The sequence below is a fragment of the Podarcis melisellensis genome (genome assembly GCF_964234715.1).
Source record: "Podarcis melisellensis genome assembly, chromosome: 12".
Lineage (NCBI taxonomy): Eukaryota > Metazoa > Chordata > Lepidosauria > Squamata > Lacertidae > Podarcis > Podarcis melisellensis.
The window spans coordinates 3,821,381-3,842,933 of NC_138544.1; the positions used below are offsets into that span (position 1 = coordinate 3,821,381).

The following is a 21,553-nucleotide window of genomic DNA, read 5'->3' on the forward strand; positions in this document are numbered from 1 at the left end:
AGGATAAGTGTCCTGCCATTTCTAAATAAGTTGTTCACAGTTAACCTTCTTTATTGGAGAAAAGTAGGTTCATGCGCCTAGAGTTGGACATCAGTGAGAAAAAAAGGGTTCAAAAATCTTGTTACTACTTTAGTGTGAAATCTCAGCCCTGTGCTGCTGTCACTTGGAACTTTCTGATTAATTTTAACTTGATCAGCATTTCACCCTTAAATAAATATGAAGGCTAAATTTCCCAGTAATTAGAAAACATTTGAAAGCATCTATTGATTTTTTTCTCTTTACTTCTCCTTCTGCTCTTAATTCAGTTGCCTTTTCTTTCTGATCAGAATCAGGCTGCTTCACAAAGAAGCTTTACAGACATGTGCAAAAAACTGCAGAAAACAAATGTGTTTGAAAAAACATTTATTTATTTAAATTGCTTATTTATTTATTTATTTATTATGTGTAAATTACAGCCCGTCGTGACCTCTTCTTGAGTTGGCACCTGGTCCAAGCCCAGATCTGTTGTTGTGCAATATGTGGCATCATCCTAAAGTTACAATCCTATCTATACCGACTTATCTGGGATTAAGTCCCACGAAACTCAAATGGATTTACTTTTGAAAAGACACCCAATAAGAGTGCACTGCACATTATAGGTTGGAGCTAGACTAAGGCGGCAGTCCTAGGCTGCCATTTAAATTCTGTGAATAAATTTAGGATAGTGCAGTAAACATGCTTATAGTAAACAAGTTTAGGATCATTCTGCAAGATCCTGAAGAGGTGGCTGTGTAGTAGGTATATCCTACTTTTTGCAATAGGGAAGAGAAGGCGGTACTTTCTTAGCTCCCCCCACCCCATCCTAGTTACTAAGGGAGAGGAAAGTACTGTACTGATTATATATGGATGAGTCATTGGCTTTTAAAACGGATCCTCCTGTTCTTATTTGTTTTCTAGCACAACAGATGATGCTTGTAAGAAATGATGTAAACTGATTTCACTGGTGCAAAAGAGTGGCAGTTTAGGAAGCTGGTGTCCTGAACTAAATAGCAGTTTTGCAGATGAAGCCAATAACTGACGGAAATAAATGCATTCAAAAATCACGATGCCTCTTTAATGAATTAGGTGCCAAGGTTTCTTTAAAAATAAAATTGTAATGTTCTGTGTGTTTTTCTCCCCCAGATTCGGCCCCTGCTTTGAATTCTATAAAGTACTGTAAGTAAACTTTTTTTGTACTTGATTTGTTATAGTGAACATTCATTTTCACTTTGTTATGTTTGTTTGACTGTCATATGCCATAAAATATATTTGAAATAAAAATGTGCGAACACTCCAGGGAAATGCTCCAGTTTTAGCTAAACTGCTTGCCCCCCCCCCCCCAGTGCCTGAATTATTTTGTCTGAGGAGGAACTTCCCAAATTATTTTGAAATGAGCTTTAGCTGATATATCTTTGGCAGTTGTAAACTTGAAACAAATGCTAGTTGAGACATCTGATGCAGTGCCCTTTGAGGAGTGAGATGAAGGCTGTCCTGCCTGAATGGAGCATCAAAACAAAAGCCTTAAGTGAATATTTTACCTTTACTGTCTCTGCTTCTTCCCATCACAAATGCTCCTGGAGAGCTTCAGCTGATCAGAGTGAAAACAATACCAGGCTTGATGTTGGATTCCATATAAGGGGGCTTTGTAGAGCTTATGACTCATGGGCAACCTCTGGATTTATTCCCGATCCCATGAAGCTGCCTTGTATAAACATCCATCCAGACCAGGCGTTGGGATAACCAGGCCCAGGGTTCTGATATGGCCCTCTAGCTTCTCTGTCTGGCCCTCAGGTCTCTGCCCAGGCCAAACCCTTCACTGTCCTTGCTCCATACTCTCCTCCAGTGTTTTTGACTGCCTGGAATGTATGTCCTTCCTTCCTTCCTTCCTTCCTTCCTTCCTTCCTTCCTTCCTTCCTTCCTTCCTTCCTTCCTTCCTTCCCCAAACTTAATTAGGCATTACAAATATCAAGGTAAAGGGTAAAGGGACCCCTGACCTTTAGGTCCAGTCGTGACCGACTCTAGGGTTGCAGCGCTCATCTCGCTTTATTGGCAAAGGGAGCTGGCGTACAGCTTCCGGGTCATGTTGCCAGCATGACTAAGCCGCTTCTGGCGAACCAGAGCATCGCACAGAAACGCCGTTTACCATCCCGCCGGAGCGGTGCCTATTTATCTACTTCCACTCTGACGTGCTTTCAAACTGCTAGGTTGGCAGGAGCAAGGGGCTCACCCTGTCACGGGGATTCGAACCGCCGACCTTCTGATTGGCAAGTCCTAGGCTCAGTGGTTTAACCCATAGCGCCACCCAGGTCCCTATCACAAATATAGGCCATCATAAAATATCCATATGTAAAATGGTAAAATTTATACAAATAAACAGCCATGTAAAAAATGTAATAATGAGGATTTTCATTGGATTTTCTTCCTGCTAAATAGTGTCATTCGCCACCCTAAGAGATACAGTGGTACCTCAAGTTGCAAACACCTTAGTTTACAAACACTTCAGGTTACAAACTCCACTAACCTGGAAGAATTACCTCGGGTTGAGAACTTTGCCCCAGGATGAGAACAGAAACCGTGTGCCTGCGGTGCAGCGGCAGCAAGAGGCCCCATGTTCCTTGCCTTGAATGTGTCATTGAACTGAGACAATGCCTCTTGCTTACTTGGATAAAGGATGGAAATATCTGTGTAGGAATCTGTGGAAATGTCTGGCTTTTGTGTGACAAAGCCCTTTCCACCCCTTGCAGCGGAGAGGGTGTTGCGGGCAGGATCCTCCCACATTCGCGGGGGCTTCCTTGCCCCCGCGAGACTTGGGGGAATCCCCGGGCGTGACTGCACCCAGCCCGCCAATCGGCGGGCGGGGGAGGGGCGGCCCGGGCTATTTAGGGCCAGGCACGCCCGGGGACCGCCCTCTTTTCCCCCTCGCCCAGCTGAGGAGCGTTGCTATGGACTTCGGTTGGTCGCCGCAAGGGGCCTGGTAGGAATTTTTCCAAGTTGGCGAAATTTCCGGCCTTTTGGTTTTTTCGCCTACCTCGTAGCAATCGTCACAACTTTCTCGGTATTGGCGGTTAGGCATTGGCATGGGGCAATGTTAGACAAATGGAGGGGGGGGAAGGAAGCGCCATCACCTTCCCCCAATGTGAAGGGGTAGTCCGGTAGAGGACTCCGGGGGGCGTGGCCTTGTCCGAAGCCTTGTGAGGTAGGGCCCCCGGCACGCCCCCGAGCGGTGACACCCGTGGGATCCTAGTTGGCGTACTACAACAGGACTCCCGCGGTTGTGTTCAACCCTTCCCGGTCACCATGCCGGGTAGTCGATAGGAGCCAATGCCTAAGGCCAATACCTTCAATTTCCGTAATCAATAAAGTTGTGGCCTTTTATGCCCATTAACCTTACATCATTGTGTCCGTGTCCTTATTTCATTGGGGGAGGTAACTTGCCACACAACGTAGAGCAGGGGTCAACAAACTTTTTCAGAAGGGGGCCGGTTCCCTGTCCCTCAGACCTTGGGGGCTGGACTATATTTTGGGAAAAAAAGAAAACGAATTTCTGCGCCCCACAAATAACCCAGACATGCATGTTAAATAAAAACACACATCCTACTCATGTCAAAACACCAAGCGGGCCCCACAAATAACCCAGAGATGAATTTTAAATAAAAGGACACATTCTACTCATTTAAAAACATGCTGATTTAGAAGGCGATTGGGCAGGATCGGCCCCCGGGCCTTATTTGCCTATCCATGATGTAGAGTCACATCCATTGACCCACCCATGCTTGCCTCTTGTTCTGCCCCCTTTCGCCTCTGGCCTCATCCACTAGTGGCATGCGATATCTGAAATGTTGCCCACAAAGTCTCTTGGAGGAGACTGATTTTCTGGATCCATTTCAAGCGGGGTTTTGGCCTGGTTTTGGCAAAGAAACTGCCCTGGCCGCCTTATATGATGATGTCCGTCAATCTTTATATGATGATGTCTGTTAATCCTCCTTGAGCTCTTGGCAGCTTTCAGTACCATTGATCCCTGTATCCTCATGGGGAGACTATCTGAGTTGTGGGTGGGTGGCACTGCTTTGCAGTGGTTCTGGTCCTACTAGGATGGTTGTCTTCAGCGGTTGGTGCTTGGGGACTGCTTTTCAGAACCATAGGGGCTTCAATATGGGGTCCCTTAGGGCTCAATTCTATCCCCATGTTGTTTAATATCTATATGGAGTGGAGTCATCCAGAGTTTTAGAGTGTGCTGGTGACGCACAGCTCTACTTCTCTTTTACACCTGCAATTATGGCAGTGGATGTGCTCGGCCGTTGTCTTGCCTTGGTAAAGGAATGGAGGGTCTTCTCCATGTCCCTCTTTCCCAAGAGGTTTGGAGGGTGACAACACAAGAACAGGCCTTTTGGGTTGGGGCTCCCAATCTGTGGAATGCTCTCCCCAAAGAGGCTCGCCTGGTAGCTTCATTACATGCATCTAGGCACCAGGCAAAAACATTCTTCTTTACTCAGGCCTTTGGCTATTAAATAAACTATGGCCTTTTAAGAGTGGGGAGACTGTTACCTGTATTATGGTTGTCTGATTATTATGCATTTTATTATGCTTTTATTATTGTGCTCCATATACAGTAATGTGATCCTAATGTTGTACACTGCCCTTGGATCTTTTGATACGGGACGGTATATAAATCAAATTAACAACAACAACAACAGTGTGGCCCTTGAGCTGTAAAATTTCCCCATCCTAATCTAGCCCGTGCTGCTTTCCAGGCTCTCAAGCACAGGTTTTTCTGAGATCTTCTGTCTGTGGTTGTTTTCAACTGGTTATGACAGGGATTGACGCTTGCAATGAAATCTGCCTGCTGCCACAGAGCCGTGGCATCTCCTCATGGGTAAGATATGACTGATAATGAAGGCCAAATACAGGAGAGAAACTACCTATCTGATTTCTGGAACTGTTCAGGTTGTGCCCACGTCAATCCGGACTGCATTACATCCAATTCATTCAGCATTTCCCAGTGAGGCGTGCCTGATTCCTGGACTTGTCTGGGATGTCTAGATTTCTACACATTTCTGTTCTTGATTCCCCTGTGTACATTATATATCCAGGCAGCTTCGTGTTGCATAATTAGAGTAAAATGGAATCTGAACGTGAAAGTGGAACTGAGGGGAGTTTTCTCAATTGATATTAAGCACACTTTTCAATCTGGAGTGTATCAGTGGTGAAAGCTAAAGACCGCCATTAACAAATCTGAACGCACCTTTTGTCAGTTAACTTTTTCATTTGTTTACACATGTGGGAAATGGTGGAAAATGTCACATGTGAAAATTACTCTAGATAAGAGTTTCATTGAAAAGGACTTGCACCATTCTTTTAAATACATGAACATTTTGTGGCCCAAACCCAAATACTAGGCCTGCTAATACTTGATGCTGGTGCAAATTATTTATAACTGTGTATAAAGATGGAATGCCTTCAGGATATTATGGCTTTGTTCTCTTCCCCCACCCATTTCTAAAAGAACCTATGGGAAATAAATAATAATTCTATAAATATGAATAAAAAGTATGAAAAATGACCAAGTAATATATCTGCGAAGTCGCTTTCCTGATGTTCAGGTTGTGGCTTTCCTCCCTGGAAATCTAAGGAAGTGTCTATTTCATACCCTTCCATTCAGAAAAATGATCCTGGCAAGCAGCCAACTTCTCTTTATCTAGGATTCAAGTGCCACTTTCTTTTCTCTCTTTGCTACCCTTCCTCGGCGCCTCCCCCTGTGCATTCACTGCCTGTCAGGTCTGTAACCAGTCCAGCAACAAGCGGGGATCATAAATGCTGATCATAAATGCTACCACCCCCCACCCCCAATTGGCTTCAATGCAGTTTCAGCATTCTTGTGGTTTTTCACTTTTCCTTCTTCCTTTTTCCTTTTTGCATTGGCCACTTGATATGGCATACTTTGTCAGGAGCGTCCACATACATAAATCATGGATTTCCCCTTGAAATTAGGGAAATGATTGAGGTCCCACTCATATGAGCTTTTATAGGAAATTCCACAACTTTTACCTGATATCAGACACCTGGGTTTTCCTACTTTTGGAATTTTTTCTTTAGTGCAAATGTATCCCAGTTATGTGCATAGAAGTTGTTGTTGTTGTTGTTGTTGTTGTTGTTGTTGTTGTTGTTTTAGCTGCCTTTCACCATGAGGTCCCAGGTTAGGGCACAATGATTTAAAATATCATGAATGCATTTATCTGCACATTCCAGAACATGAACTATTTCATAGAATCATAGAATTGTAGAGCTGGAAGGGAATTTGAGGTTCATCTTGTAATAGATGGAAATATTGTAGCTCATTTTTATTACTAATACAAAACCAAACTGTGGGGGAAATAATGAGGTTCGAGCCCAATAACCCTGTGCTGCTTAGAACAGCCGATAGCATCCAGACTCCAATTGTCAGTCAAACAGGAAGTCTATTTAGTCCAGAGCTTTCCAAACTGTGTGTTGCGACACGTTAGTGTGTCGGCCACAGTGTGCAGGTGTGTCGCATGAATGCTCCCACACTCTTATAAAGGGTTAGTTTAACCTCCGGTTTGCTAGTAAAACTGAATTGCTGTGTCACAAAATGATGCATGTCTAAAAAGTGTGTCACCAACATGAAAAGTTTGGAAAGCACTGGTTTAGGCATTGCAAGTGACACACCAAACATAGAAGCAGCGCAAGTTTTTTGGGTTGGTATTCAATGCAGGACCTACTCAGAAAACCCCCCACTGAATTTAATAAACATCACTAAGCTAGTTATTAATTTCAGTGGGTTTACTCTGAGTAGGATTTAGCTCATCTTGTGAAGCTGGAGCAAGGCAAGGTGCAAAGATTGACCTTGCAGTCATGCTATGCTTCTAAGGTGCTTGGAGTACATTCAGAGCACTGAGCAACAGTGTTAAAAACTCAGATTTATAAGCCAGGCACCAAATGGCTCCTTACACCAGGGCTACAGTCGCCAAAATGGAAGGCCAGTGATCCCAGGCATGCACCTCCAGATGCTGATGTCAGCGCCATCCTGGCATTTGGGCATCTTCACTTGGTCACAAGTGGCCGATAGCCAGGTGGAAAATGTGCCTGGCACCTGGCAAATTCCGAATGCTGCTGTGCAATGTGGATAATTTCAGGCTCAGAAAGAGGGCAAGGAATGATTCCTACAGTCATTGCTGCATTTTGTAGGCACTCCGAGCACCTCAGAAGCGCTGCACAACTGTTGAGATGATCTCTGGTTCCAGCTTCAAGGTTTGGAGGATGTCTGGGTTCATCATGCTCACCAGAGGAGGCTGGATACTCACCATGATGAACATTTTGAGTGTTCTTGTACATAGGTCTCTTGACTCAAACTTAGAGCGACACAAAGTGGGTAGTTAAACAGGGAAGCAATGCACCTATTTGATTGTCAAACTCCGGTAATCTTTGATTTCTACATATTCTAACAGTTTCAGACACTATTTATTGTTACATTTTTATTTTTGAATATTTTGCTGGTAGGCATGCACCTGCAAACTTGAACTCTCTCTAGCAGAACTGGAAGACTATCAAGCTCATTTGTTTATGCTTTCGGACTGTCTTCAAGTCTTTCTGTGTTTTAAGGTTTGGGCAACAACTCTCTTCAGATCAATAGACTTTGACACTATGAAAATGACCAGTTACGTCTACCAAAAAGTCTTCCAGCTACAAGTACTGATATTTTGATCAAAACTTTTCTCTATCTCTGACAGAAAGCGGTAGAAGCAGCAGGGAGTGACAGCAAGTTCACTCTTTTTGAAATGCTGTGTTCTCTTAAGAGTGAATTCTCTTTTTGGTAGGCAACTGGAACTCCCAAAAGTGTCAGTAGGAGGCCTGCATGTCTGTTTAGGGTGCAAATAGACCTCCCCCCCCACTTGTTTGGTTGTATTTTCTAACTGAAATATAGACAGCTTAGGTTCCTTTCTCAGGTATTAATCCGTTTTTATTTAACTGCAATTTTATCCTGATTGCCAATTTTCTGCTTTTTTCCTGGGGGAAAATATTTTGCGAATTGTGAACTGTATTAATGATTTTGAAACAAACAAACAAACAAAAAAGCAGTGAATATGGCGTCTTTAAGGGCCCTGAAGAATAGGCTCTTGAGTGACTGCAAGGAAGATGTTAGTTAGCGAATGGGTCAAACCAGCAGTGTATCTGCCACTCAAAGATAGCAGCCCAGTTTGGGGGGCGGGGGGGGGGGAGAGCAAACTGTTCACAGTTTTTTTGGGGGGGGGAATTGCTTGTTTAATTGACTTTATGGATCTAATATTTTTTGTTAGTTTTCTTCTGTAAACTGAGATAGTAAACAACAGATTTCCCCTGGAGGAAATAGCGGGGCCAGCAGAAGTGAGGCTGAGCCCTAGAGTTGGAGACTTGAAAATACGTCATGGTCTGCTGGGCCACGGCTGATTTTCATTTTTAGATACATATAGTTAATATGATTTGTATGCTGCTTTGCATTCATGTGGTGGATGCAGAGCAGCAAGAAACTGGACTTGCTGTGTTTGTTCTCTCTTTTTGTTTTGTTTTGCAGTTATTTTTAAAAAGCCTTGAGTTTCTTAGTTTTAAAAAGCACGGAATTAGCCAAATTGTAAAATGGACTTGGAAACCACAAGATTTGAAACTCTTAAGGCAATGTCACTTGGGGTTTGTAGGTTGTTGACCATGTAGGTAACATGCTTTGAAAGTTAGCATATGAGGACTTGCTTAACTCGAGGCTTTTTAAGACTCTAGTTAGAGAATGGTTCAACCAGTCTATCCCAGTCGACCAGAAAAACTAGCTTTTGACCAAGTCCATAATATTTCCTAATTGAAGACCAGGAACTAATGTCCACACTAGTACTTTTCCTTTCTATAAGACCTATGCAATTCTTTTGCAGATTAATCCATTCCATGTACTTGTAATGCCACTAATTTTATTGTTCTGCATCCAGCTAATATATGAGAGTGAACTGTCCCGATTTCCTTTCTTAGCTCACATAAAAGCACTGATAATCAGCAGAGGATTTCAGCCCCTGCAGATAATCTCTTCAGGGTTATCACTTACTTAACAAATGGATGTGTGAAGTATTTGTAAAAAGGCTTTTTGAAGTGAAGTTCCACATGGTTGCAGCTTAGAGCTGAAGACAAGGCAGTGTTTACACAGGGCAGAAGGTTTTGTCTGCCCAGTGTGGTTCTTCTCAAGTGCTAGTAGTCTAAGGCTAAACTGTTTGCCTTTCTAATGAAGTGAACTGTTTGTTTGAAATATATGGCAGAAGGTATTTAAATAGGCCCTAAAGTAAACCATAGCACTGTTCAAATATGCCCCCTGCATATCTGCTTGGGGAAGGAAAGGAAAACAATTTGGCCACAGCTTACCTCAGGGAAGAGCAGTTAAGGGAACTGTTTAAATAATAATAAACAGATAACTGCCACAGTTCCTTGCAAGCCGCCTTGTATGAATGTATATATACTAGTAGCTTTGCATTAATGTAACTGTTTTATATGTAACTGTGCATTCTTGTAATATTTTTGTTCAAGTTGTTTGTTGTTCCTTCAGTTTTCTGTACACCACTTAGCTGTATTTTTAATATATTAAGTGGTGTAGAAATTAAATCACAATCATCAAATGTTCTTCATATTGGGAATTCTTCAGTGCTGTTCCTAGAACGGCAGGGCCACCACAAAAAACCTCCATAATTTCTATGGTTTAAAACAAGGATTTAAACGTCACTTGTGGAAACACGAGCCCTACCAAAAACAGCCATTTCCCCCCTTGTATGTCCACAGAAGGGAAGATGGCAGGTTCCCCAAGGATGTGCTTTATGGGGAGCTGGATTCAGTCACCAGGCTCCTCGGCAGACCAACTCTGTGTTACAGAGATGTCTGCAAACATGACATGAAGGCTGGCAGGATCAACCCTGCCATGTGAGAATCCTTTGCAGGTGACCACAGTGCCTGGAGACAGTCAGGTCATGCATCCACAGCAGTGACCAGAGGAGGAATGACCACTGGGAGGAGCGCAGGGAGAAGAAACGCCACGGGGCATCTGCAGCAGCACAACTGGATGTCTTCATCTGCCCCCACTGCAACAAAAGAGTTTGGAAGGTTACAGCACCTTCTGTGGCTGTAGGGCATAGTTACTGTCAGGGAACTGCCATCTAAAGCGCCGGGGGCGCAAAGGCTCACTGAGGTTGAGAGAGGAGTAGCAGCGGAAGAGGGAACCAGTAGAGGGCGAGCAAGAACTCCAAGGGAAAGTGAGTCGGAGGGATGGCTCAGAGACGCTTCCAGCGAAAACAGTGGGGAGGTCTCAGGACCTCCTATAGGGACACCCACACCTCGCCGGAAACTGTCACGCCGAGAGGCCAGACGACGTGTTTCCGTTAAAGAGCTTTTATGTTGGAAACGATCCCGAAAGCAGCCACTTTCGGATTCTACTAGTGATTGACGCAGCCATGCTGGAGGGGCTCCGTCACAGGCAGAGGTTTGAAAACCTGATCAAACTCTGAGGGACTTGCATTTTACGCACAAGCAGCTCATCGTCCCATCACAGCAATCCGAAAGTCACCGAAAGCCAGCTTGTGCAGGGAGAAGCATCATGAGCAACCCAGCCGGAACCGGAGGAGCAGGAGCAGCTGGAGGGGGTCCAAGCCTGGAAGAAAGGTACAGGGCGTTGGAGATCCAGTTGGCGCTGCAAACGGCGAGGCTTGAGGAGAGGAGGGCTCAGGATGCAGAAAAGGGAAAGGAGAAAACCACCCCGCTCGCCAGAAAGGTGCCAGGATTGGTGCAGAAATTCGGGGGGGGATCCCAGGAACTATCATGCCTTTAGGACAGAGATGCAATACGCTCTAAACTTGCAGTTTGATGACTTCCCCGACGAGGAATCGCGAGTGGCTTTTGTGATTGGCCATCTCGAATCCGGGGCGAAGGATTGGGTTAGACCCCTGATGGCAGCGAATAATGAGATCCTAAAGGACACGAGGAAGTTTTTTCGTGCCATGGACCTGATGTTTTCCAGCGATATTGAGCAGGGGGTGGTGCGAAGGCAGTTAATGGCTTGCCAGCAAGGAAGCAGATCTGTCCGTGAGTACTGGACTGAGTTTACTATGCTGATTCATAAATTGGGGTGGGACCTATCGGCGGAGCCCATCCAAATGCTTTTCGAAGAGGGGCTTTCTTCAACCGTCAAAGATGAGCTTTCCCGGGGGCCCAGGGCGGAGTCTATGGATCAGTTAACCAAATCTGCGCTGTGCATAGGAGCGCGCCAGGAGGCGAGGGCTTTGGAAAAGCGGGAAGGGAAAGGAGACCGTTGGAGGGAGTTCCGCATTCCAGACATTCCAGAGCCACCTTTCCCGCCGGCAGAGCCGATGGAAGTTGGAACAGCGCGGGCGCGCGCAGTTTCAAATCCCAGTGAAGGGCGGAAGAAGGAGGGAAGGAGCGCCAAGAGATGTTATCTCTGCCAACAGCCAGGGCACTTTGCCAGAGTCTGCCCACAAAGAAAGGAATGGCAAGGGATGGCAGGAGCTGTTGGGGGAAAGGAAGAGGAAGGCAAGGAGCAAGTAAAAGCCAACGCCTGGCTGCCACCGTCGGGGCACAGCAGCCAGGCCAAAGAGCAGTGAAAGTGCCCATGCCGGAACCTCCCAGACCCGCTTTAGTGATAGAGGTGTTACTAGAACTGCCAAACGGACACCCACTAAAGATCAAGGCGCTTTTGGATTCAGGCAGCTCCTGTAATTTCATGAGTAAGGAGTTTGCAGCTGAGCACCAGATACAGACCATCCCTTTAAGTAACCCCTTGCAGGTGACTACGATTGACGGCAGAGAGCTGTTGGGGGGAGAAGTTAGCCAACAGACTGTCCCGATGATAATGAGGGTGGCAAGGCACACCGAACAGATAGCGTTTAATGTGGCCATCCTGGGAGGAGCGCCCATCATTTTGGGGATGAGCTGGCTGGCGCTACACGATCCGCTAGTGGGCTGGCATCAGAGGGTGGTCTCCTTTGGGTCAGCGCATTGCCTAGAACACTGCAAGGAGGGGAAGGTTTCGGGAGGAGACAGAGTCACCCTAGCCGGGATGGAAGTAATGGACAAAGGGAAGGTGCCCCCGCAATACGCAGATCTGAGCAACGTATTCAGCGAAAGGGAAGCAGACAAACTGCCACCGCATAGACCCTTTGACTGTCAAATCAACCTACTCCCTGGGGCCCAACTCCCAGTAGGCAAGCTGTACGCCATGTCAGACAGGGAGATGCAGGAGCTGAGGGAGTTCATTGACAAAAACCTGAAGCGAGGTTTCATCAGAGAGTCCCGAGCGGTGGGGGGCAGCCCAGTGTTTTTTGTGGACAAAAAGAACACAGACAAACCGAGACTGGTGTGTGACTTTAGGGCCCTCAATGCAGTGTCGGAGCCCCTGGCTTTCCCTATGCCCCGAATTGATGACATTTTGACCAGAGTAAGGAAGGGAAAGATTTTTACGAAGCTGGACCTGCGGGGGGCGTACAATCTGATACGCATAAGGAAGGGAGATGAATGGAAGACCACCATGTTTACCCCTTTGGGAGCCTTTGAATACCTCGTTATGCCCTTCGGTCTACAAGGGGGCTCCGCGTGTTTTCAAGCTTTTATAAACCACGTTCTGGGACCTTTGCTCTACAAGAATTGTGTGGCCTTTTTAGACGACGTGTTGGTGTATTCGGAAGATGAGGAACAGCATGTGAGGGACGTTCGAGAAGTGTTGGGCAGGCTGCAAGCCAACCAGCTGTGGGTGAAACTGGAGAAGTGCCAGTTTCATACCAAGGAGGTGGAATTCCTGGGGTACCGCTTGTCAGACAAGGGATTGGCCATGGATCCAGGCAAGGTCCAAGCGGTACTGGAATGGAAGACACCGAAGACCAAGAAGGACGTGCAAAGATTCTTGGGGTTTGGGAACTTTTATCGGAAGTTCATCAAGAACTTTGCCCACTTGACGGCGCCCATCACCGACTGCCTCAGCAGCAAGAAGAAATTTGTTTGGACGGTAGAGGCGGATCGAGCCTTTGAAGAACTGAAAAGGGCTTTCGCCTCGGAAGAACAACTTCTGCATGTGGATTTACGAAAACCCATGAGAGTGGAAACCGATGCATCCGACCGGGCGGTAGGGGCGGTCCTTCTTCAACCGGGGAGGAGTGCGTCGGAGTGGAGACCGTGTGCCTTCTTCTCGCGGAAGCTGAATAAATCCGAGAGGAATTACACGGTGTATGACAGGGAACTACTTGCCATTCACGAAGCATTCCGGAGGTGGAGACATTTATTAATTGGGGCACAACACAAGGTGCAAGTGTGCACCGACCACAAGAATTTAGAGTATTGGAGAACAGCTCGAGTGCTCAACCAACGACAAGTGAGATGGGCACAGGAATTCTCCAAATTCAACTTTGAAATTTGTTATGTGCCAGGCCCAGAAAACGTCAGGGCGGACGCGCTCTCACGCAAACCAGAGTATTGGGAAGGGGAGGGGGTGATCGAAGAGAGACATGTCATCCCTGAGGACCGCTGGGTGTGTGGGGCGGCGCTGGTGGGGCAACGAGAACTGGTAGAGGAAACGGAAAATGATGAATATGCCCAGGATAAGCTCAGAGGTCTCAGGGGGGAGGGCGAGAGCCCCGGAGGTTTTGAGGAAAGAAATGGGGCATTGTATTACAAAGGGGCACTGTATATACCCGAAGGTGAATTGAGGGGGAGAGTACTCAAGCAGTTGCATGATAGCCCCACGGCGGGACATTTTGGACAACACAAGACCATGTGGTTGGTTACCAGGGAATTTTGGTGGCCTAAGGTGAGGGAAGATGTAAGGGAGTATGTAAGAGGGTGTGACCAATGTCAGCGAGCCAAAGGGGAAAGAAGGGCGCCGGCAGGGTTATTAGAACCATTACCCACACCAGAACGGCCTTGGGAAGCGATATCAATAGATTTTATGACGGATCTGCCAAAGTCCAAGGGGAAAACAGCCATCATGGTAGTAGTAGACCTGTTAACTAAGATGTGCCACTTTGTAGCATGCTCACATGCAGTCACAGCGGAAGAAACAGCGAAGTTGTTTGTAGAACACATCTTTAGGTTGCATGGGGCTCCCTTGAGGGTGATCTCAGATCGCGGCAAACAATTTACTTCCAGGTTCTGGAGGAAGCTCATGAGCTTGCTGCACGTGGAAGTCAATTTTTCAACTGCCCGGCACCCTGAAACCAACGGGCAGGCGGAAAGAGCAAATGGCATTCTTCAACAATATCTTAGGTGTTATGTCAATGACAGAGAGAACGATTGGGTCGAAAAGTTGGCGTTGGCAGAATTTGCCTACAATAATGCGGAGAATGTGTCCACAGGGATGAGTCCCTTTTTGGCTAATTACGGGTGTCACCCCAGGGCATTTCCAGGGGAAGGAGGGGAGAGATGGAGCGTCCCAGCGGCTGAACATTTTGTAGAAGAGATGGAAGCGATCCATCATCAGCTCCAGCTCAACTTAGAAAGGGCTAAGGCACAATATAAGAAGCAGGCAGACAAGAACAGAAGGGAAGGTGAAACCATAAGGGTGGGGGATCAAGTGTGGTTGTCAACCCAAGGGTTGCCGTTCAAAGGGGGTTGTAAGAAATTGAGGCCCAGAAGATTGGGACCCTTTGAGGTCATTCAGCAGGTCAACCCGGTAGCTTTCAAACTCCGATTACCCAACCACATGAAATTGCACCCAGTGTTCCACAGGTCGTTACTGTCACCATACAGGGGGGGACGTGAAGGGGAGTACGTCAGGGGACCAGCCTTGGAAGAGAGGGAACGCCGCAACCATGTAGCGGAAATCCTCGATTCCAGGTGGAAGGGAAATCAGGTGGAGTATTTGGTGGCGTGGGAAGGGGAACCGGAGTCAGAAAACACCTGGGTGAATGCAGAGGAAGTCAATGACGAGGTTTTAACAGAAACGTTCCACCAAAGGTTCCCGAGGAAACCTCAGCCGATAGCAAGGTTTAGGAGGGAGTATTTCGGCACCACCGATGAGGAAGAGGAAATGGAAGGGTTCGCGGAGTCGGAGTTGGAAGAGGGAGTGGACTCCGATGACGAAGATTACCGAGAGAGTAGGAACAGCAACAAGTGGAGGGAAGTGTTCGCGACGTCGGAAGACGAAGGAGGTTCTTTCAGGGGCTTTACCTCCTCACCGCCAGTAGGGGAGGAGACGGGAGGGGGTGAAGGGGGCCCTGGAGGGGAGGTGGATGTCAGGGAACTGCCATCTAAAGCGCCGGGGGCGCAAAGGCTCACTGAGGTTGAGAGAGGAGTAGCAGCGGAAGAGGGAACCAGTAGAGGGCGAGCAAGAACTCCAAGGGAAAGTGAGTCGGAGGGATGGCTCAGAGACGCTTCCAGCGAAAACAGTGGGGAGGTCTCAGGACCTCCTATAGGGACACCCACACCTCGCCGGAAACTGTCACGCCGAGAGGCCAGACGACGTGTTTCCGTTAAAGAGCTTTTATGTTGGAAACGATTCCGAAAGCAGCCACTTTCGGATTCTACTAGTGATTGACGCAGCCATGCTGGAGGGGCTCCGTCACAGGCAGAGGTTTGAAAACCTGATCAAACTCTGAGGGACTTGCATTTTACGCACAAGCAGCTCATCGTCCCATCACAGTTACCCTCACATTTCAACCCTCTCCATTAATCGCCTTAGACAGACTTTCCAGATGTTCCTGTAGAGATCGGGGAAAGGACCGTAAACAATAGATACCGGAATTTCCTGGGGGCAATTATTACCAAGAGGGTTGCTGTTCAATAATGTATTGACAAAGTAAGAGTGTGTGTGTGTGTGTGTGTGTGTGTGTGTGTGTGTACTATATACTTGGGGCTGGGGAAAGTTTGGGTAACTGAATAATAATTCTTTTCAAGTGCCGTTCAAATTAGGAAAAAATCAGCATATAGCCTTTTGTGTGATTTTGAGACCAGGCGTTTACTATTAAGGGGGTTAATTTAAAATATGTTGCTAAATATATCATATGAAGAATGAGTACCTAAAGTAGACTTAACTGTAGATTTTCAGTAGGTTTTTAAAATAAGTCTTCATCTGTGCTTTGTATGCAGTTGTGAAACAAATGCAACAAGGAGTCCTTTAAAAAAAATGCTTTTAGTGTGCAATAAACACACTAGAATTTCAGTGGGTTTTCAAAAAGCTACAATAGTGGCATTAAGAAAAGACATTCTCTTTGAAGTTACTGACCAAAAAGGGAATGCTGTCATCTCTGTCATGAGCATTTAAACTTTTAACCTCCAACCTTTGTGTCAAAGCATTTTTCCATATGGCTGTAAGCTTACCTCTCAGGCCCCCTCGCTGTCCCATTTCCTTCTTGACTCAGTGGGGAATGAAATACTGAAATGGTGGGGAAACCAGTTGCCTCCCATCCCCAAGATAAAAGGATCACGAGAAAGGCCTCTTCATCAGATCTGAGACATCCAGCATGCTGACACAGGGGGAGAGGTGCCCCTTTAGGTCCCAATAATTAAGTCCCAAGTCACTTAGGGCCTTACAGGTCAGCACTAGCACCTTGAGAACACCTCCTGGAAGCACGTTGGTAACCAGTGAAGTTCTTTGAAGATTGGTGTTACATGATGCCTGCTAGTTACAAGATGGGTGACACCTGGCTTGAGAGCAGTACATGTGAAAAGGATCTAGGAGTCTTGGTTGACCACAAACTTGACATGAGCCAACAGTGTGACGCGGCAGCTAAAAAAGCCAATGCAATTCTGTGCTGCATCAATAGGAGTATAGCATCTAGATCAAGGGAAGTAATAGTGCCACTGTATTCTGCTCTGGTCAGACCTCACCTGGAGTATTGTGTCCAGTTCTGGGCACCACAGTTCAAGAAGCACATTGACAAACTGGAACGTGTCCAGAGGAGGGCAACCAAAATGGTCAAAGGCCTGGAAACGATGCCTTATGAGGAATGGCTAAGGGAGCTGGGCATGTTTAGCCTGGAGAAGAGGAGGTTAAGGGGTGATATGATAGCCATGTTCAAATATATAAAAGGATGTCACATAGAGGAGGGAGAAAGGTTGTTTTCTGCTGCTCCAGAGAAGCGGACACAGAGCAATGGATCCAAACTACAAGAAAGAAGATTCCACCTAAACATTAGGAAGAACTTCCTGACAGTAAGAGCTGTTTGACAGTGGAATTTGCTGCCAAGGAGTGTGGTGGAGTCTCCTTCTTTGGAGGTCTTTAAGCAGAGGCTTGACACCCATATGTCAGGAGTGCTCTGATGGTGTTTCCTGCTTGGCAGGGAGTTGGACTCGATGGACCTTGTGGTCTCTTCCAACTCTATGATTCTATGATTCTAGTTGCACCAGACAATCTACATTCTTTACCAGTTTCAGTTTTCAGGTTGTTTTTAAAGGCAGCCTCACACATAGAACATTACAATAACCCAACCCCAAATTAGAGATTATTTTAGACCATCATCTTCTTATGTTTGAAGATAGATGATATTTGTTTTGTGAATTACTTTGTGTTTATTTTTATCAACAGTGTGTGTGTGTGTGTGTGTGTAATGTATGTAAACCAACAACAACAACAACCACTGGAGATGGAGTATGGATCACTCTGGCCAGGTTATCTCTGGCCAGGAAAGGCTGTAGCTGGTGAACCAGCAAGATCTGGAAAAAGACACTCTGAGCCACTGACATTACCTGTGTCTCCGCTGATAGTTCTACATCAAGAAGTATCCCCTAACTAGACATCTGCTATTTCCATCTAAAACAGGCTTCCCCCCTCTAATTCCACCATCTAGGAGCCACCTACCCTCATCCAGCACATCACAGTCTCCAAGCACCTGCACTGACTCATCTGACTCATAGGACAAAGATGTCTTCAGCACACTGATGGAACTGCTCTCCAAATACCCTGATGACTTCACTCAGCATCTTCATGTAGTTGCTAAAGAGCATGGGTGACAAGATGGAACATTGTGGGACTCCAGAACACAAATGCCATGGGGTTGAACAAGAACTCCTCTACTGCAGCAACCATCTCTGCAAGTTGATGTGAAGCACCTTATCGCTGTACCTCTAACTCTTACGAGAGAGCAGATTCTGCAATATATTATGGGCAGTGGTATCAAAAGCCTCCCAAGAGATGAATGAAAGTCAACAGAGATGCACTTGCCATTTGTGTCCCTGTAGAGGTCAACTTTCAGGGCAACCAAAGCTGCTTCAGGGGCAGAAACAGACATGAAAGCAAACAAAAATGGGTCTAGATAATCCACCTCCCAACATCTCTTGTGATAAACTACATATTCTGATGGGGAATAGTCCACAAGTCTTTGTGCTCTAAAGGAATGTTGTGAAACACTCCAGATGCTAGTTTTGACCTATAAAGCCTTAAACAGCTCAGGACCGCAATACCTCAAGGACTGCCTCTCTCCATCTGAAGCTAGGACCTGTGTTACTTTATAAACCGGAATAGCAGAGGTGAAATCACTAGACCAAATCATGTAGTGTACAAGTCAGTGATGAACCAATTTCACCTAACCTATGTCAGTTCCATATGTTGGAAGTGTTTGCTGCAGATCTATGTTATGGAGTCATGCATTCCATTACCACCAGGTAATTTATCTGAATACCAGTTGCTGGGGAGCAACAGTGGGAGAAAACTATTACCTTCTTGTCCTGCTTGTGTACTTTGTGGAGACATCTGGTTGGCTATTGTTACACTAGAGAGCCCTGTGGTCTCTCTGATCCAGGAAGGCTTTCCTTACATTTCTAAGAAGATGCATGAGTGATTCTTGCATCTATTATCCTACCATCTCATATTTTGGTGTTACCCTTTGCAGCTACAAAGCTGACTGTCATGGCATGCAAATTAAGATAAAAAAAAATCATGAGGCATTAATGTATTTCCAAGGCACAATTATTATTCTTCGAATTTGTAACTGTGAAAAGCTTAATATAAAGACAGGCTTACTAGGGACTGTGCCCTGCTAGCATTGCTCTCCAAACCCCACTGACTCCCCTTAGCGCTCATCAAATTTACCTTAGACTAGGGTAGGGGAGCCTTGTTGGCTCCACAGCCCAGATCCTTATCTGGATTGGCCTCATGGGCCAAATTTGACAGATGAGTGGAGCTGCACACATGCCAATCGCACAATATTACAATGATGTAAGGTGATGATGTAAGAGGGACGTGGGTGGTGGTGAGGGTTAAACCGCAGAGCCTAGGACTTGCCAGTTGGAAGCTGGCAGTTCGAATCCCCATGACGGGATGAGCTCCCGTTGCTCGGTCCCTGCTCCTGCCAACCTAGCAGTTCGAAAGCACGTCAAAGTGCAAGTAGATAAATAGGTACCGCTACGTCGGGAAGGTAAACTGCGTTTCCGTGCGTTGCTCTGGTTTCACCAGAAGCAGCTTAGTCATGCTGGCCACATGACCCGGAAAAACTGTCTGCAGACAAACGTCGGTTCCCTTGGCCAGTAAAGCGAGATGAGCACCACAACTCCAGAGTCGTTCGTGACTGGACTTAACTGTCAGAGGTCTTTTACTTTTACCTTTTTAAGGTGATGCTAAAAGGCAAAGGTTTTTTTCTTCATTTTATTAGCGATTTCCATGGAATCCCATGCTAAAATGATGCAGCCCTTCCTCCCTTTTAACAAGATATTCTTATGTACACCCCTTTTCATTTAAGGAAGGGTGTGCATTAAATACCCCCTTAAAAGTTACCAGGCATTTTAGAACGAGTTTCTATGAAGGTTTGCATGGACTCTCCTGCTTGAACAATGGTGGAAGAGCGACACTGCAGTTCACAGCACCAACGCTGGCAGCAAAAGTAACTGCAGTGTGATAGCAGTATTAGCTTCTTGTTATAAGTAAGGGAAAATGGGTGTGTGATAACTATTTCTGAAATGTGTGAACCTACTGGAGAGGAAAGAAAGGACTGGAAAAATTAACCCTCAAAGAAGGAAGAGCAAATATGGTTTGATAGAACTGGCAAATATGGTTTGGTAGAACTCAAAATAGTCTGTAGTAATGTAACAAAGTTATTAAAGAACACTGTATGTAAAAATATACTTGAAAGAGCAAGAGCCAGTCAGTATTAAATAACTAAACCACTCTTTGGAAAGATTTATAAAACTTTTGGGCAAAATGAATGATGTAGAAGGAGTAAAGTATGTGGCATTGATTCAGAATTTGGTATAGTACTAAAGGCATCTTATCTGGAAAGAAAGATCAGAATGATGGAAAAGGAAAATAGTCATAGGCTTATACTCAGAGGAATGTACACACATAGTAAAAGAATGAGATTTAGGTCTGGAAAAGGGATCTGTGTTTGGATTTAATTTTCTTTAATGATTTGGCAGACAGAAAACTGCATATTGAAGGAGATGCCAGAAGTTGTGGGTTTATGTCAGTAATGACCATTTAAATGGCAAAAATAGAACTGCAGGATGTGGCTGCAATCTTATCCTTATGCTCACTTATACCTGGGAGTAAATTCCATTTTACTGTATGGGACTTACTTCTGAGTAGACGTGTAGGACTGCATTGTTGCATAATTCCAGGCACAAGCCTTTCAGCACTGTGGGAGGCAAACAAGAAAAGAGAGAGGTAGAAATTATGTTTTTACTAATGATTACTTTATTGTATTTTTTTGCCTAACACAGGGCAATCCGTAGGTGGCATACTATCAAGTTTACAAACATATAGAATTGTTAAAAATATTAGAAAATAGATCAGAACATAAAACATGAACTTCCGAAGTGGCTCACTGCTTCAGAGTACAAATCTATCAGCAGCTGGTGGGACTTATTGCAGGGATCAGGGAACCTTTTTCAGCCCAAGGGTTGCATTTCCTCATGGGGAACCTTCCTGGGACCACGTGCATACGCCACCGTTTCACATTTCCTGACCAATGAGCTGATGAGCATCCCTGTGGCAACTTTAGGTTAAAATGGAAATAGGGAATGGAAAATGGAAATAAGAGCAGTAACAAACCCCATGAGCTGGCTTGGGGGTAGTGGAGAGGACTTGTGATGGGGGCTAGTCTGCAAGGTGGGTTCACTGCACATGGGTGAGCTTGATATACAAATCAGCCACTTTAGATGCCTCTTGAAGTTGCTTCTACTTTGCAGTTGTTGAGTGTGAGGCAGGCCACAAACGTATCTGCAACAATTGTATAAGTGTTAGTACCATTAGTACCATTCTAAGAGTACATTTTGTGTTTTGTTGTGACCTACCAAACTACACACAGGCCTGTAAGATGTGTGGCAGCGATCTTGTTTTTGTATTCTGCAGATGGCAGTAAAAGCAGGATGTCCGTTGAGTCTCTGGTGGGCTATCGTACATGGTTGGTGGGCTGCATTTGGTTTGGTGAGTTGCAATTTGTGCTCTACGACCGCCACGTCGTAGGTGCTTAGGGCAGGTCTAGGAAATTAGTTTCAAGAGTTTTATTTGAATATAAAAGAGCCCTATTTGATCAAACCAAGAATTCCACCTAGTTCAGCATCCTGTTTGCAGTACTGGCCAAGCAGATGC

General features: G+C 45.6%; 1 protein-coding gene across 3 annotated transcripts in view; it reads left to right on the forward strand.

Annotated features, from left to right (window-relative positions):
* Positions 1-21,553, forward strand: part of GLI3 (GLI family zinc finger 3) — a 254,324-nt gene that overhangs the window by 107,976 nt on the left and 124,795 nt on the right. For all 3 annotated transcript variants that reach the window (XM_081930977.1, XM_081930978.1, XM_081930979.1), the window contains one exon: positions 1,162-1,194. In XM_081930977.1, coding sequence (XP_081787103.1) covers positions 1,162-1,194 — 33 coding nt within the window. The remainder of the gene's footprint in view (positions 1-1,161; positions 1,195-21,553) is intronic.